The sequence below is a fragment of the Aspergillus brasiliensis genome (assembly GCF_001889945.1).
Source record: "Aspergillus brasiliensis CBS 101740 unplaced genomic scaffold ASPBRscaffold_1, whole genome shotgun sequence".
Lineage (NCBI taxonomy): Eukaryota > Fungi > Ascomycota > Eurotiomycetes > Eurotiales > Aspergillaceae > Aspergillus > Aspergillus brasiliensis.
This window is the reverse complement of record NW_027137442.1, coordinates 2,776,012-2,792,746: the sequence shown is the minus strand read 5'-3', so window position 1 is coordinate 2,792,746 and position 16,735 is coordinate 2,776,012. Positions and strand designations below refer to the sequence as shown.

Genomic DNA, 16,735 nt, shown 5'->3' with positions numbered 1-16,735 from the left:
AATAGTAATGTATTTAAATATGAGGATGCAATTTCTATCTAACTACTTATTTTGCTATCTGGCTGACAAATTTTCCAGCTTCTCGGTCGGTGGGGCCGATCCTGGACCCTGTTTTTCGGAACAGGAAGCCGAACCGGTGCTGTGATTTTGTGTTGAATGTAGATCTAGGTAACGGAAGGCATAATTTCTAGAATTTTCTACTGACCTGCAACTAATCGAGATGTGTAATCACTCCATCACCATTGCTTTCCATCCCCGCACTCCAGTCATACCTGTACCAGGCCGCAAGATGAAAAACTCAACTCTCACCCAAGCCTACAGCAACGATCACTATGCTGGTGACTAAGGCCATACACGTAAAAGTGGAACTCGTGGGACATGGTTATACCATTCCAGGAATTTACCTTCACACGCTGCCGCTGCATGAGAGAAATGGCAGTTGCATGTGGTGTCAGGACATCATAACCCAGAAAGACAGGTTAATTATGCGAAGAATGATCCGACGCCATAGGTAAACTACCACCAAGCTCCAGGATGTTTACAGAATGACCTCTCGGTACCACTCAAGTCTCGATACTATGACATCTATCATGGGGGATAGAGATTGCCGATATTCGCAAATGTCACAAGGGCTTCGATACATGGCTTCACTACACAGCACATCAATTGATTTTAGTATCCAATCATGCTCTAGTGCCTGTACTCTTCATCAATCTGAATCAACGCTGCCATTCCTTCGCGTTCGTATACCTCCGAGTCCAAGACCATAACGGCCATCAGGGTGGCCGGCTCTGTCGAACTGGCATTATCACTAATGCGGTGATGGCAACCCGGAGCTTCATACCACGAGCCTCCTGCAGAGATCACTTTCATCGGGTCGTCATTCATCTTGTTCAGGAGAGTGCCGCTTACGACGTAGGCCGAGACCGAGGCGCCGCCGTGCCGATGAGGTGGAGTTGATCCGTTAGGGGGGAAGTCCACACGCAGGCCGACGATGGTCTTGCCGGGGCAGTTGACGAGCTTGTGTGCGTAGACAACTTCCAGGGCTGGCATGGGACGACTGTTCGGATTAGAGATGGCGTGGTGGCAAAATGTGGGATACATACATACCTCGGATCATAAGTTGGCTCTTCCATTTTGGAGAATAAAGGATTGAAATTCGAGCACGCTAAAAGTAACTTTATTCTTGTTGTTTAGTGTAGTCAAATCGTTAAGCTGCTGGAGAAGTTGGCCCATACCCATATTCTTATATACTAATTTGGTGGATACCCGTGCGGGTATTCAGCGTTGATAGCCTATCCGGAATTATCGGATAGGCTAATGTTGTCCCGTTCATGCTCTGCCGAATATCTACCAACAGTCTTAAGGTTCCGAGGATCTTGAATAGATGCGAAATGAACACTATCCTTCATGTATTCGGTTTATCCTATCTAGTAGTTACTTAGACGTATCCGGAAACAAGCGAATAATACAACCAGTCAATATATCATGCAACTACTGCCTCTTGCTGCCTCCTCCAGGCCATCGCCCCCTCATACTTGCAATTGTAATCCATAAACTCGGCCGGATTCATCGCCACCTTCACATCTTCCTCCACCGGCCGACCCGTCTGGCGACTATACGCCTGAATCGTACTGGCTCTCCTATACCGACACTCAAACACCTCCCGACAACCTCTCTCCACCTCCTCTCGTCCTTCACCCCCAACAAACCCCTCAAAGAATGCCCCCAGTGCCTCAGCATCCTCAACCGCCTGACTTCCCCCCTGCCCCTGCGTCGGCAACATCGCATGCGCAGCATCCCCAATCAGAATCGCCCTCCCCCGACACCACGTCTCCAAGGGATCCAGATCCCTCAACTGCCACAGCCCGATATCCTCCTCTTTCTTCGCTGCTAACCGTAGCGGCGTCGTCGCCCACTCGGGAAAGTCCGCAAATGTAGCAAGCATCTTGCCTTTATCACCGGCCGTCATCCAACTCGTGGACTCCTCATCCTTCTTCTCATCAGGCACCAGTGCAACAATACTATACACCGACGCATTCCTCGCCGGACCCATAATAAGCCGTCGATCAGGACCAACGACCATCGTTGTCCTCGCAACTCGTGGATCGATGACATCCACGAAGGCCTTTTCAGCGACTAACTCCTCCGTATCTAGCATCATTCGGTATGCGCTCAACCCCGTCGTCTGGCCGGGTACTTCTCTCCCCAAAACGGCTCCTCTGATAACGCTCTTAATCCCATCTGCACCGATAATCAGATCCCCCTTCAACATCTCCCCATTTTCTAACTCAACTACCCCTTCTTCACAATCACACCTCTTCACTCTGCTAGACACCCGTAACGTAGCAGCCTGTCCCGGATACTCATCCGCAGTAGCCCGGTGCTTCAGCACCTGATGCAGATCCATCCGATGGTACATCATTCGATCAGCGCCATACTTGGACGTCACCAAGGGGATGCGGTTCTGCAGCTCGCCACGGAGGTTGTATACTTCGAAAGCAGTGTCAGGCATGGATCCCTGCTCGCGGAGACGGTCTGCGAGGCCCCATCGCTGCTCGACGATTTTGCTGGCGTTGGGTTGGAGGGAGATGGTGGCGCCGATTTCGCGTGATTGGGAGGATTGTTCGAGGATGGTGATGGTGTGGTGGTCGGAGCGGAGAGCTATTGCCTTCTCTTCTATCAGATTATGGAATTAATGAGAAGGGTCACTGGGGGGTACATACGGCTGCTAGGCCGGCGATGCCAGCTCCGACTATGATGATATTGAATGTCATGACGACGAGACTTACTTTTCTGTTTGCTTCTACCTGAGAAAATTGAAAGGGAGCTTCCAACCTTTTTGTTATGATTATTCGATCAATATGACAATCAATACCGGATACCCCATCTCGGCGACGACCGACCCTCGGAGCTCATCTCGGGGCGCCCCGAGCCCACCGAGCCCTAACAAACTCGGTCACTCTCGGCGCAATATACCACTCATAGTATACCTGAGCGAGATGAATCTGACAAAGATCCAAATCTACGAAGATAAGTACGAACTGCAATCCAGCAAGGATCTCATCAACTCCACACCCAACATCGACATCATCACATAGACATACACAAACACAAAGCAGTACCACATCAACAAAGTATCAAACACCAAAATGTCCACCACAACCACCACCACCACTACTACAATCACCGCGGAGCAACCTTCCCAAGGCCGCGGCCAAAACCGCATGCTCCTCGACGGCAAACCCACCAACTACGGCGACTTCCGCGACGCGCTCAACCGCGACGGATACGCCGTGATCAAGGGAGCAATTCCACTTGATCGGGCGAATGGATATGCTGATGCATTCTACTCCTACATGGAGGGATTGTATGTCCCTTCCCACATACCTATCTCATAAATCAAATATATACTGATTCTTGATAATGAAGTAACCTCGGCTACAACCGCCACGACCCCAGCACCGTCCGACGGGCCAAACTGCCCGTATTGAACGAAAAGGGCATGATACTCGACTACGGCGTGACGCACGAGCAGTGGGTGTGGGATATTCGCGGTGAAGAGGGAGTCGTGGATGCGTTTAAGAAGGTGTATGACGATGAGGATTTGATTGTGTCGTTTGATGTGGTGAATGTGGGGTTTGCTAAGTATATTCCCTTTCCCTCCCGTTTTTTTCCATGATGGTTGTGCTAATATGATGGTTGATAGTCGGGAGGATTTGCCTGAAAAGTGAGTATCTTCCCTACATCCACAATATCTTTCAGATGGGAAATAAGAAGGGGTGCTAATGAAGATATAGCAAGCCATGGCCTCACCAAGACCAAGACCCTACTAAACCGGGCTTCAGATGTACGTTTCCCCTTCTCCCTTCATTTAGTATAGATTCTAACTAAGAAACGAGGATAGGCCTCCAAGGCCTCGTCAACCTCCTCCCCAACGGCCCCAACGACGGCGGTCTCATCGTCTGCAAAGGCGGGCACGCACTCTCCGAGCAATTCCACATCGAAATGGCCAACGAAGAGCGCATCCCCGCCTGGACGCCCGAATGGTTCGGGTTCACTGACGCAGGAATGAAGTGGCTCGCGGACCACGGACTCGAATGGGAGAAAGTCTGTGCGGAGCCTGGCGACTTGATTGTTTGGGATAGTCGCACGCCGCATTATAATGTGGCTCCCACGGGGGGTGTGGATCGGTTGGCGGTGTATACGTGCTTTATGCCGGTGGCGGAGGTTGAGAAGGAGGATTTGGTTAGGAAGAAGGGGGCTTTTGAGCGTATGTTCCCTCAGTTTCTTTGCTTTCTCCTAGTATTTTGGCTTTTGGGGTTATTGGTGGAATATGCTAATAGGGGCTGTGGGTAGGTCGGTTGGGAACTACGCATTGGCCGCATGCGAAACATGTCTCCAAGACTAATATTGCCATGAGAGATGGAAAGCCTTGTCCCGTGGCGAGGGAGAGACCGGTGCAGGAGCCGGTGTTGAGTGAGAGGGTGTATAAGTTGACGGGGATTCCGTATTTGGAGAGGATGGAGCAGGTTGCTGCTTAGGTTGCTGCTTGGTAGTGGTTATCTTTGCTGTTGAGTTGATGGCTTAAGTCGCTCGTTTTAAGTTTCATAGTTGGTATTGAATGTTACAATTGTCGTTTCATAATAGTTACAGTTCACTTCAATCCCAGTAGAGAAAGCTATCTATCGTATATCAGGCATCGACCCCGGACTATCTAAACACCCCATCCAGTTCCACAGCTCCTCCACATTATATCCCTCAAAAGGAAACACTTGGTCCACGTTGACACCCTCCGCGACAAACCCATCTAGTATTGATGCGCTGGAAAATCCTAATGAGTCTAGGTGGTCGTGTCCATGGTCCATGGGAGGTGAGGAAATGGCTGATTGTATCACACGCTGAGACGGGTATCCACCACTGCTCTGTTTGTGCAGATCGCTTGGCTGCATCACCTCGGTGATTCTCCAAGGTGGCAGCGAGTCGTCAACTGCTGGCGTTGGAAGTGGATTATGCTTCGTGGCACTGTCCTGACTGTGTGGACGCCTTTTGGCTTCTCCAGCCGACCAGGACCGGAGATGCGTGCTGCACTGTTCGTAAATGGTTGCGATACCTATCAAGGTTAGCTGATATGGTGTGTGCCATGCTCCGTGTATCGTACCTTCTATGAATCGCGGATCGGTCTCGTATCGAGATAGATGCTGGCTGCTATACTCTAGGCACGCCTTGAGAAGCTGTTCTCATTAGTCAATTCCACAGTAAGCGGGTGAGTAGCATACCTGAAGGTCCATGGCCTGCAAACGGGATCCCGGATGCTTGATCAGGAAGATGGCTAGTACTATGCAAGCCAAAAGGGACGGCGCAGCCGTGATAATCTGCGAGTCTGCCTTGCGCTCCGACAGCTGGACACTGAGTTTGGCAATCGCTCGAGCACTACTCACGCAGATAGATTCTCCGTGACGCATCCGAAACTGCGATGGTTCATCAGAGCAATATCTCGCCACTTCTTCCTCAAAGCTCGATGTCGGTGCAATAAGGGCCGCGCGATGCAGCGAGATCAGAGTGCTGTGGTACTGGATGGACAGAAATGCGGCTGCGTGAAACTCCTCATCCGCGCAGAAGATATCACTCCCCGGACGCAGGTCAGTAGGGACCCGATTTGCCCAGGATAGCAGTTCGCGGTCAAGTCGCGCTGTGTCGGAGAGTATCTGTCGCACGTCTCTTGCTCCGGATTGATAGCTGTAAATATGATGACTGATGTTGCCTTGGTATTCCCCCAGCTCGACGTGCCACCGCAAGAATTTACTTTCCCCTAGGGCATCCTCTGGTTTTGGATGCTGATATCCGATGACGGTGGGCCGTCCCGATTCTAGATGCATCAACTTTTCCAAGCACCAACACACTGCCCACACGCGCCGTTCGATATTCTTGCCTTCGGAATTCGATGTAGAAGACCGGTTGATTCCCAGCGTATAAGCAGTCCGAATGGCCATACCTAGTGTCTGCCAGGCCAGACCTTCCTGGTTCCGTCCGCGGTATGCCATAGTGAAAAGCAGCAAGGTCTGCACCGTCGGGAGATACGGGATGATGATAACATGGGACAGCAGACATGCGGCTGCTTGCAAGTAGCGATCACCATCCACTGTTGCTCCCCGGCCTATCTCGTCTGCTCCCAGGCTCATCATCAAATACGCTGACACGATTCGGGGGATTTGTTCGCGCGGAAGGTTTGTGAACCCCCCCGCAGTGGCAAAGAGGTCAGTACCCACGCGGAGTCGGGTGGTGTTGAAGATAGGATAAAGAGTGTGTATACGAGAGATGTAGGCGGACAGATAGCGATCTCGTCGGTCACGGTCTGGTAGCTCCGGCAAAGACAGAGATAACGGCAGATCGAGTTCCTCCGCGTGTCGCATCCCGTACCGGAAGCAGCCCGATACTGGCTTCAGACGGGCGGCCTTGAAGTAGACATCGAGTGATTTCGCCAAACATTGCGAGCTACTGCCCCCCATAATCTTGACCTTGTCGGTGCCATGTTCCACGTTGAAGGAGATGTCGAATGGATGGTGAACGGGCGAGACCTCGTTTGGCGAGAGCTTCTGTGGGGTATCGGTCGCTTCTTGGTGATTCTGATCCCCCACCGCCGGAAGTTGGGACTGATCTTCATTCTGAGGTGTCTGTTTCTCTGGTATATCCAGCCATTCTCGAATGCCCGTCACCCCTGGTCGTTGAGGATCGGTGGTGATACACTGTTGGTTGCGCAGGCGGCAATTGCGGCACTTGGGATACTCTGCGTCGCATTTGACCTTGCGCTGACGACAGATGTTGCAGGCCATTGACAGCCGCGGCCGCTTGGAAGGCCTGTCCATGATGGCTAGGGGGTGGATTGCATTCTGCGAGTGTGGCCTGATGTTAGCTTATCTGGCTGCTTGGGAGGTGGATGCAGACTGCATCATGACAGCTATGCTGGAGCCTACTCCAGGTTTGTTGCCGACCCCCACATCGGCTCCCCGCATTCTGTTCGCATCATCAAGTCAGCTAGTCAGTCGAGTAGTGACTAGTCAGATAGTAACTCCTGCTGCTAAACTCGACCAGGGAGTGTCTGCAGGCCCGAGCCAGCCTCGGGTCCAATCGGGCGGCAGCTGGAGAAATGCACTTTTCATGATTGGGGCCGAATTCTGGGGTCATGGGACTCGCGGGCGCCAATCAGGAAATAGTTGTAAACTGCCACTAAACTAGAGACACTGCCTGAAGCCTCAGGCATAGAATATATACATCAGTAGTTATCTGTTCGAGCATTTCTCTACTACACTCATCACATTCACTACAGCTCTAATGTGCCACAATGTCCACCAGAATCCTAATCCAGACATCTCTCGCAGCCAGCATCTGCTTCCCTTTCTACATCCCCTACCTCCGATCCAGACATCCTCCACCTACACGTCATACACGCAGGCAAGTCACACAACTAAACAAATCGCATACATACTATACTAACAATTTACCATCAATAGGACCTATCCAGCCATAGGGCCCTTATTCCACCTCTACTGATCGAACGACAATCCTTGGATTCAACATGAAGACAAATAATCGCATTCAACAACACTCGCAATAACATACTACCTCTCCCTCCACAACCACCTCCCTCCCACCATCACCACCACCAAACCACCAACATCAAAATCATCAATACCTACGAACACAACCTCACAACCAAATCCCTCTCCGCACTCACCACCCTAACCTGACTCCCCGCACCCGGCACCCCATCCTCCCAAACAATACTCTCCTCCCAACCCCCACCATCCCCCAGCGGGCCCCTCACCTGCACACTCACTCTCCTGCCCTTAAACGGGTCCCCAAAAACATCCGACAAATCAAACCACACCTGATTCTGGCCTTCTTCAAAGTTATACGCGAAAATGGTCTGCGGGGCTCCCGTGTACAGCCCGTTTCGGAGGGTCGTGAGCTTGATGCTCACTCCGCCGGTTTGCGGGTCGTGGTGGTAGGATTCGGTGTAGTTGGAGTAGGTTGTATTTCTGCTGGTGGAGGGTGCAGCTGCGGGGATGGTGATTTGCGGGCCGACGGAGCTGGACACGGACCAGGAGTAGATGGGGAAGGCGCAGGTGTTGAGGATGATGGCGTGGCCTGGGGTTATGGTGTTGCTGTTGCTGTTGCTGCTGCTGCTGCTGATGTCGTGGTGGGTGGGGTGGGTGGTTGTTAGGGGGAGGAGGAGGGGGAGGAGGGTGATGGTTGAAAGGATGGTGGGCCGCATTTTGATGCAGAGATGAAGAGGTATGGGGGTTTTTGAGGTGCTGGGTGGTGATGAAAGAATGCGATGGAGGTGCGGATGGGTGGTGGCCTATATAGCTGATGTCTGTCTGGCTGGATCATTGTTGGCTATAGTGTTGGTTGCACATTACGTCTGGTTGGTACTTGTGCGCTGAAGATTACCAGCTTGAGCACGGTCATAACATCTCTGCCGGTGCTGTCACACTGGTCCTTCCCAGAGAGCTGGATGGGATACACAAGTGCTTGGTGACGGGACATCGTGTGACGTCTGATCTGAGAGAGATGTCCGTCTGGCTGTCTAAGGATGCCTCTTCAGCAGTGTGTGCTGGTCACAATGACTAGTGCTAAGGTGTGTTAAGCTAGTGAATGTATTTATATAGCTCTATACATAATTGCCAGCAACAAAGCAAAATGCCGCTGTGAAACATATTTACACGAATCATCAATATATACAACGAAAATCTGCATGTACACCCTGACCCTCGCTCAACACCATCGCAGCCGTCACTGGTGCGTCAAGTGTCTAAAAGTACGCCGTGGCGGATGTCCCCAAAGGAATGTTACCCTTGCGAGCAACCACTTGGAGCCAGTTGGTTCGCAGTCCCGTCACATGCGCCTTGGTCTCGAACCCGTCGCGCTTGACCGACGTGACAAATGTCGGGTCAACCGCATCTGCCGACGAGGCCGTATAGATCGCCCAGTTGTCGTACTCGGTGGCTCCGTTCCAGCTCATGAACAGAGTGGCCGCATCCGACGTCGTCCGGACGATCGCCACCGCGGGCTGCCAGAAGGGGGTTGCCTTCCACTGGCACTTGAAGCCGCGGTAGGACGCCACCGCATTGTCGTCACCGAACTGCGCCGTCATCACCTCGTTGTTGTGGGCGTCATATTCCTTGATCTTTGCGATGGAACCGTATCCGAGCACAACGTGGGACGTCTCCTCACTGAGAAGCTGGTAGCTGCCCTGGCTGACACTGTGTATCACGTCACTCGAATCTTGCAGCGTGCGCAGCGTCGACACCTTGCGGTTGACCAAGTCAACGTGCAGACTCAAGCCGGTGGTTGCATCGACGGTATCCGTGGGTGTGTTGGCGTTGTTGAACAAGCTGATCACCATGCTGTCTTCCGTCTGGTGGTAGACACGGATGTCGTGCTGCCAGGAGAAGACGGCACCGTCATCAATCTCAAAGTCGCCGGCATTGCGTTCACCCTGTGGCAGGTTAGCTGGGGTGTTACAATCAGACTGCACGAGTTCCACTTACACTGAGCTGCCACATCACTGTCCCGTTGTTGTGAATATAGAAGCCGGACCAGTAGTGACGCAGCGAAATGATGTATCCTTCATCCATCAGCTCGACGGAATTGATGTGATAAGCATCCCATGGCTTGTCCTGCGTCCCCTGGTCTTCTCCCAAGCCCTGCTTGGAGACCTCGATGGGAATGTCCTGAAGGTGGTCCAATGCGCTCCACTGATACACAATCTCGTTGGTCGCGATATCGATTTCGAAGAACATGCCATCGAGCATGTAGTCGTCCGGCTTGCCGCCGATGGAGGACAAGTCGTGCTGGGTGACGTTGTAGGCCGTGACCAGGAGAGTGTTGCGATCCGTCACATGACTCTCGTGTAGATCGATGTACGAATCCCTGGTGACGCCATCGGGCGAGATGAAGTTGTCCTGGAGGGTGACGGTGAAGATTTCGCGGTAGGTGTTGTCAAGAATATGGACCGTGCCGTATCCGAAACCGAGATCCATCATGTCTCCGGCCCAGAAGGTGATGACGTCCTCGTTGAAGAGTTTCTGCACTCTGAAGTTGGCCGTTACCTCCTCCGGCCCCTCGTAGACCAGGTTGCCATCCTCATCGTATATCAGGGCTGCTGTTCCTTGCGGCTGGTTTCCACGAGGACCGACAAAGATGTATCCAGGATCGGTTTGGCCGGACTTGGTGATCTTGATTTGCGGAGGAAGGTATGGAGCGGTGCGGTATGCGTCGTAGGGAAAGGTGTCGGCGGCTGCTTGCGTGGCCAGCAGCAGGGCGCTGCAGGCGGCGTAAAAAAGACGAGCCATGTGAGAAAGAGAAGCTGAACGCCCGAACAGGATATTGAAGGGTATCTATAAAAAATAAAAGCAAGTAGTCCAAGGAAAGTGTGTTGAATGAGCGAATGATCAGCCCCTCCAACTAGTGTAAGGGACTCGTAGATAAAGTGGAAAAGGATCCCACACACACGGAGGTGTCTGACAACAGGCCGCAGACACGCAGGAACCGGCTGAAAGAAAGAAGCAAAGAAAGAGGCGCTGGAAAAAACAGAAGAGAAGAAGAGAATAACGGAAGATTATAATGTGAAGGAAAAGAACGAGCGACACGCCCAGGCCGCCAGATCGGCCAGGAGAGATGGAGACCAAGAGCGTAACTTGCTGGAGACCATCCCGGCAAAATCTTGGGATGGCAGCCACTCCCCTTGCCGAATACGGTAGGCGGAGAGTCATCCGGGCTCCAGGCACGGGACGGACTGGCAGATAACGGCCGGTCATTGGCGGAGAAGGGAGGCCGATCAGGCTGGCGGTGGGAATAGCATCCACCCCTCCGTTTGGCTGTTTGCCTCTGGCGCATCCACAGGCCACGCACCCCTCGCCGCTGTCCGCGGCTCTCAATGGGCCCTGTCACCCTTGGCCAGGGTCCTCATCTGCTGTTCCAGCTGTCCATTTATTGCGACCGTCCCCGATCGTCTCCCCCAGCCTCGAATGACGACCCTGTTTACCTCACGATCTCCCCACTTACCATCTCTGCAAGACCCTGTTTATCCAGCTCTGCTCGCTGATCAGGGCTCGGAGTCAGGACCGACGCCATCATGAGGAAACTTTAGCCGTGGAATAGGACACAACGGGCATCTCGCTTCGACGCGGTTCACGCCAGTCAATCCGTGCGCTGCCCATCTTCAGTATGCATCTCGAAGCGAGGATGGCGCCGCGGCACAAGAATGGAGGATCAGCAGGGGACGGAGTATGTCTCGGTGCTATCAAACCGTCTGCGGTAGCTGCAGGGAACTCTACACAGTACCCTGTCGAAAGTTTTCCATCTATCCAGTATTCACGCTGTACAGCTTGATTGATTATCGGGCAATATACAGGAAACGGCTGTTTCACCTTATGCCCCTGTCATAAGTTATACGAATGGACTACCCACTACGGTGTATCTACCCGTCTTTGACTGCATGCGGAATATCTAGTCGACACACCAGCTCAGTCGGACGGCCAGATCAGATAACAGGCTGCTATTCCAGTCTTCAAAAACAGCATACACATGACGCATTTGGGCAAGATTTACGGACTAGTAGTTGCTACTCCGTACCTGGACGGATAATTAATTTCCACTTCCCCGCAGGTATATGACTAAACTGGCACGTGACCGGTTTCCAAATTGGCCTCAGACAAAGTAAGGTCGAAGTTCAACTTTTGCACGAGTTGCTCAGACCTTCGCTTAGGGATAATTGCTCCCGGCAAGGGGTAACGAAGTGAACTTGGAAATCACTCAAGAATCTATGTCAAGCGTTTGGCCACGGAACAACTAGGAGTCTTGACCCGAAGAGGTTGTCTATGACCGGAAATCTCAATTATAGGGAACCAATATCTGTACAGATTTATCACTCGTGTTGAGACTTTTAACCAAAAGACCAAAAAAGAAATCTCTCTATTGGCCACTGGCATAGCTCGGTTTTTGTTCCAACAACTATTATCACTTGGCTTTTAGGACAATGCCTTCAACTCAGTTACCGAAGCGCTTTGCTGATATTCCCTCGACGCAATGTCCCAAGTTACATCTAGATGATGGTGCCAGAGACAAGACGATCTAAGACATGCCGAGAGATGCTAACGAATGAGGCCATCTTACGTTTAGGCAAAATAAACCAACAAGTCAAGTCTACACTTTCTGCTTGAATCGCTGCTCGTCATGATTGACGTATTGATCTAGATACGACCATAAACGGAATACAATAAATGCTCAGTTCTATAAGAGATTACATGGCTAAGAACGAGAGACCACAAGGTCATCTTATCATTAACTCTCAAGTTATAGAGAGACCCCATCACGGATGTCCCCCAGCCAGCTTTTCCTTTCCCCATGCTCCTCCGTGAGTTAGGAAAAACAGGTATATATATCAGATTGAATTGGGCTACGGAATAATGTAGAAGAATCCCTCAAAACATGATAAATGGTTATAGCTTGACATTAGATCACGCGAAAACTCTTTCATCGAGATATATATATCTAGCCAAGCAACCAAACATTCCACAAACACATGCTACTCCTACTCCCACTACATAGATATACTAGTAGTAGTTGTACCGTTCCCTTCCTCAATAAAGCCCCCCTCATCCCGTCCCCGTCATGCCACTACACTCCTCCCATCTGTAGAGTAGTGGACATTGTCAATTTTACCTAATACCCTCGTGGTCTTATAATCCTTACCAGCTATTAGATACAAAAATACATTTAGTATCTACATTCCACAATAACCTCATTTCCTTACGCATGCGATGTCTCCTTCGTCCAGAACACAAGTTTTTTATATCCCATCCAGCCCTTTTCTACTTGCGCATAGAGAGAATCGGAAACAAAAAATAAATATCATGTTTCTTCCCTGGAGTAACTACTAGGTTCTACCTCTATTCGCGGAGTAGATAGCCTAGTCTTTAGCATCTGGCAGCTGTGATGATCCCGAATCGGATGTGGATAGTCTTGAGGTTATTGCCTGAAGTAGACAGGTAGTGTATATGGTGCTGGTGTTCCTGTCTTTTCTGTTCCTTGCCCTTTCTCAATTTTCTTTCTTCGCTTGTGTTCTACTATTTGACCCACGTAGTTGGTTGGAAGCACGGTGAGAGTTTGTTCTTGATGCTCCCTTCGTCCTTGAGTGATCTTGGTGGGAAGGGACAGTGGTTACTACCTGCTACCAACTACCTAGTATTCCACTAAAATAAGTAATTATACTTTACTGTGGTAGAAGAGAGGTATATATATAACAAAAGCACAACGCGAAAAACGATTAATCACGTAAGAAATGACATTATTAGTCTATGAAAACCATATTCTATCGTCTATACAACACAGCGCCAGCTCAATAGTGTATGTACAGGAAACATCCACATATAAAACATTACGTATGGGGTATGTTACAGCGTTCTTTTTTCTTCTTTTTTTTTTCTTCAAACAGTAGCGCAGGCCTGCTTGGTCTTGCACATGCGACCCGACTCAGCCACAGACCAGTACTCACTACCGGCACCCTTGGTGACCCAGAAGACGTGGTCGGGATCGTACTTCTCCTTGACCTCGCAGAGCTGGGCGTAGTTGTCGCCGAAGAACTCCTTCTGCCAGTTCTGCTGACGGAAGCTGCCCTCGTTCTCGTAGGCGCCCGAGCCAGGGGTCACGGCCTCGAACTGAGGGATGTAGTCGTTGGCGATGCGGAGCTGGTCGGCGACCATCTCGGACCAAGGGGCGGTCTCGTTCCAGGTGGAACCGAACTGCATGGTCACGGCGGCGTTACGCCAGGGCTGGAAGACGGCGTTGGCGGTGTCGTTGGAGTTGGTAACGTTCAAGCCGACGCCGACGGCGATAAGTCCATCGGAGGTGATGTTGCGGAGGACGGAGACGAGGTCGGCGGCGTTGGAGGTGAGGGTGTCGCGGGGGAGGAGGCGGCCGCCATAGTTGTACTGGCCGACCTCGAGGTTGCCGTAGGGGAGGGGTCCCATGTACTTGTCGTAGTGGTCGTAGTAGGAGGAGTACTGGGTGTAGGCGACGGTGTACTCAATGCCCAAGTCGGTCAGGGCGGAGAGGAAGGGAGACAGGATGGTCTTGACCTCAGCGGCGGTCTTGTTGTAGGCAGTCAGGGGGTTGATGAGGAAGACCTGGTTGGTCATCTCGTAGATAACGGTGGTGCCGGCATCGACCATGGCGGGCAGCAGGGTGTGGAACTGCTCCACGGCCTCGAAGAAGACATCGGAGGTGATGTTGGCGACGGTGAACTCGAGCGCAGCACCAGAGATGGTGGCATCGGGGTGGGCCTTGACGGTGACCGAGGTGACAACACCAAAGTTACCGGCACCACCACCACTGAGGGCCCAGTACAGATCGGTGTTGTTAGTCCGGGAGGCCGTGATGACCTCTCCTGAAGCGGTGACAACCTCGAAGGACAGGGTCTGGTCAGCACCCAGACCAAAGGCAGTGCTCAGGGCGGAGTGACCGCCGCCCATGGTGTATCCACCAGCGAGACCGACGGTAGGGCATTCACCGCCGACGACAACAAGTCCTTTTCCGTGAGTGGCATCGAGCACCTCGTATCCAGTGACACCACTGCCAAGCTTGACAGCAGAGCCCTCGTAGGTGGAGTCAGACCACTCGGTAATCTCAACATCGTTCAAGTAGTGAGTCCAGATGGCCAGGGCACCAGCACCGGTGGAACGGCCAAGGTAGCTGGAGATGAATTAGCAATCCATTCTACATCATATGCAGGCAGAGTGCAGAACTTACTCATGACCGGTGTTCCTGATCACGAGACGGATGTTGTTCTTCTTAGCGAACTTGACCGCAGCAACAACATCGTCGGTCGTGGAGACGTTGACGGCGTAGCTCACGTAGTTGCCGAGCAGGCAGGGCCGGGACTCAGGCTGGAAAGGATCGCAGCTCTGGTTGGCAAAGTAGGGCTGCATCACAGACGAAGAAGAGACCAGGCTGGAATCGATTGACGTCAGCATGCTTTAAGTTTGGGAGTGGAGGAGGGGCCTTACTGAGTCTGCGGGTAGTACCAGTTGTCCTGCAAAGTCGTGCACTCGTCGCCATTGTAGTTGGGGTCATGGCAAGGAGTACCAATGGGAACAGTCGCAACCAGGCGACCGCCCACAGTGCTGTTGAGGGAAGACCAGCTGGAGGTTGAGGGCCAGCAGCTATCGCCGGGAAGGCAGTGGCAGTCGCTAGAAGCGACGGCCTTGGAGGCGAGAGCCTTGGAGGCGAGAGCAGCGACAGTCGCCGCATAGGACCAAGAAGCCTTCATCCTGCAAGAATTAAGGGAAGAAGGAGGAGATGGAAAGGAAGGAAGTTGACTGGATTGAGTGAACAAACTGACGATCCCTGCTGAGGGATAAGTGCTTTATATACAATTGATGCGGCGAGCGTATCTTCACGGTTAGGAGGAGGCTATTCAGCCATCATCGGACATGTTCCCTAAGGGCGTAAAGTCGCGGAGCAAGCAGTGGATAATGCTCCCACCGCAGATTAACCGGACGCTGGGTACCTAGTGGAAGAGATACTAGAGCGATGGCCAGGAACTGGCCGAGCCGCCGAGGCAGATGGTGTGGATGGATTTGAATTTAGTGAGATATCTGGCTGACATAGGGGGGCCGGAGTGTATCGTCCAGGCACACACGATCGGAGAACGAATTCCCGTTGGGCGATGGCACGGTGGCACTTGCTCCAGGTAATTTCGGGGCCCGCTCGCTAGAGTGGCTAGAGCCAGTGGTATTGGATCAGAATGGCACCATGCAACTCCAGAGGGCAGGATTTAGGCTTTCGGCGAGCACTGGAACCGGATGGAGTGGAGTTTTGCTAACCGTTTTATTGGCAGCTGGCCGATGGTCCGTCTAAAAATGAGTACCGCGGATGTTCCGGGGATTCGTGTTTGCCCTCGTCCACAGAGTTCGAACAGACGGTGCCAAATCCTTCCACAGTCCACACGCTGCTGACTGACTGACTCCCCCCGTCGGTCTTCCTCGGTGTCTGCTAGCGATGCCTCCGTGGTCTGAGATAGAAAGACTTTGTCGCTGATGTTTCTTGTCTTCTTTAGTGTCGCTAATTTTATTCCAAATCTCCCTTTCCTTCCCCCCTTGCCGATGTACGTAAACTCTTCTCTGCGACCAAAGCTAAAAGCTTGTTCCTGGGCGTCTCTCAACTCTGGAATGTGGCTTGCATAGGCAGAAGGAATTTTCTCTCAAAGTTTGACAACGACCCACCTATCTGTGCAAACAGTCGCGAGGGTCCCGTACCGGTCGCTGCCGATGGCAAGCTTAGAGCAAGGGATCATCTCTCTACAACCCTTGTAGGGCATGGGTAGATCTGCATAAAGTGGGAAGACCATAACGGTCATTTGCTTATCTTCAATGCCGGCTGCAGAAATACCAATAAATTGGAGTACCGGCAGGTGAGGATCCTGGTCGCATTCTAGAATTGATTAAGGATGCAAGCCGACCCCTGTTCGCCCTCGTGGCGACGGCATCCACTGCTGCACGCTAAGGACGACCAGGATTTCAGTAGTAGGGTTTTGATTATTCAGAGTCTGGGACGCTGTTCCCCGGCGACGTCTGCCATAATGGGGAAAGCTTTGTCCAATTGCCCTGGCCAGCTGGGACAAAATGGACCATAGTCTCCACTGTCTTTCGCGAGATTTGTCCGTCGGGAA

General features: G+C 52.0%; 9 protein-coding genes across 9 annotated transcripts in view; 2 read left to right on the top strand and 7 right to left on the bottom strand.

The window, feature by feature from the left end:
- The window catches only part of ASPBRDRAFT_50615 (flavin reductase family protein), a gene marked incomplete at both ends in the record, with an annotated part of 1,598 nt that extends 1,218 nt beyond the window's left edge, over positions 1–380 (bottom strand). The window contains one exon of the mRNA XM_067626577.1: positions 310–380. Within this exon, the coding sequence (XP_067485029.1) occupies positions 310–380 (71 nt within the window). The remainder of the gene's footprint in view (positions 1–309) is intronic.
- Positions 381–460: 80 nt separating this feature from the next.
- On the bottom strand, positions 461–1,196 carry ASPBRDRAFT_141866 (cupin domain-containing protein). Its single transcript, XM_067619189.1, has 2 exons — positions 1,111–1,196; positions 461–1,060 (listed from the first exon to the last, which is right to left on the bottom strand). The coding sequence occupies exons 1-2, from the start codon at positions 1,134–1,136 to the stop codon at positions 691–693; spliced, it is 396 nt and encodes a 131-aa protein (XP_067485028.1). The 5' UTR covers positions 1,137–1,196; the 3' UTR covers positions 461–690.
- A 290-nt stretch (positions 1,197–1,486) lies between these two features.
- ASPBRDRAFT_111998 (uncharacterized protein) lies at positions 1,487–2,777 on the bottom strand (the record flags this gene model as incomplete). Its single annotated transcript, XM_067616612.1, has 2 exons — positions 1,487–2,671; positions 2,727–2,777. 2 exons carry the CDS (start codon positions 2,775–2,777, stop codon positions 1,487–1,489), a joined length of 1,236 nt encoding a protein of 411 aa, XP_067485027.1.
- Positions 2,778–3,051: 274 nt separating this feature from the next.
- On the top strand, positions 3,052–4,597 carry ASPBRDRAFT_166950 (uncharacterized protein). The gene is made up of 6 exons (XM_067619599.1): positions 3,052–3,370; positions 3,433–3,648; positions 3,710–3,730; positions 3,801–3,850; positions 3,908–4,273; positions 4,360–4,597. The coding sequence occupies exons 1-6, from the start codon at positions 3,153–3,155 to the stop codon at positions 4,542–4,544; spliced, it is 1,056 nt and encodes a 351-aa protein (XP_067485026.1). The 5' UTR covers positions 3,052–3,152; the 3' UTR covers positions 4,545–4,597.
- Positions 4,598–4,685: 88 nt separating this feature from the next.
- Positions 4,686–6,866, bottom strand: ASPBRDRAFT_50611 (uncharacterized protein; the record flags this gene model as incomplete). Its single annotated transcript, XM_067626576.1, has 3 exons — positions 4,686–5,113; positions 5,162–5,234; positions 5,280–6,866. 3 exons carry the CDS (start codon positions 6,864–6,866, stop codon positions 4,686–4,688), a joined length of 2,088 nt encoding a protein of 695 aa, XP_067485025.1.
- A 491-nt stretch (positions 6,867–7,357) lies between these two features.
- ASPBRDRAFT_114230 (uncharacterized protein) lies at positions 7,358–8,275 on the bottom strand (the record flags this gene model as incomplete). Its single annotated transcript, XM_067616803.1, has 3 exons — positions 7,358–7,433; positions 7,636–7,706; positions 7,838–8,275. The coding sequence occupies 3 exons, from the start codon at positions 8,273–8,275 to the stop codon at positions 7,358–7,360; spliced, it is 585 nt and encodes a 194-aa protein (XP_067485024.1).
- A 540-nt stretch (positions 8,276–8,815) lies between these two features.
- On the bottom strand, positions 8,816–10,358 carry ASPBRDRAFT_112389 (arylsulfotransferase family protein; the record flags this gene model as incomplete). Its single annotated transcript, XM_067616646.1, has 2 exons — positions 8,816–9,502; positions 9,555–10,358. 2 exons carry the CDS (start codon positions 10,356–10,358, stop codon positions 8,816–8,818), a joined length of 1,491 nt encoding a protein of 496 aa, XP_067485023.1.
- Positions 10,359–10,781: 423 nt separating this feature from the next.
- ASPBRDRAFT_114929 (uncharacterized protein) lies at positions 10,782–11,144 on the top strand (the record flags this gene model as incomplete). Its single annotated transcript, XM_067616856.1, has 1 exon — positions 10,782–11,144. A coding segment is annotated over one exon (363 nt), but the record flags the coding sequence as incomplete, so codon positions are not given.
- Positions 11,145–13,341: 2,197 nt separating this feature from the next.
- On the bottom strand, positions 13,342–15,597 carry ASPBRDRAFT_141850 (putative isoamyl alcohol oxidase). Its single transcript, XM_067619188.1, has 3 exons — positions 15,072–15,597; positions 14,815–15,015; positions 13,342–14,757 (listed from the first exon to the last, which is right to left on the bottom strand). The coding sequence occupies exons 1-3, from the start codon at positions 15,332–15,334 to the stop codon at positions 13,494–13,496; spliced, it is 1,728 nt and encodes a 575-aa protein (XP_067485021.1). The 5' UTR covers positions 15,335–15,597; the 3' UTR covers positions 13,342–13,493.
- Positions 15,598–16,735: the final 1,138 nt, after the last annotated feature.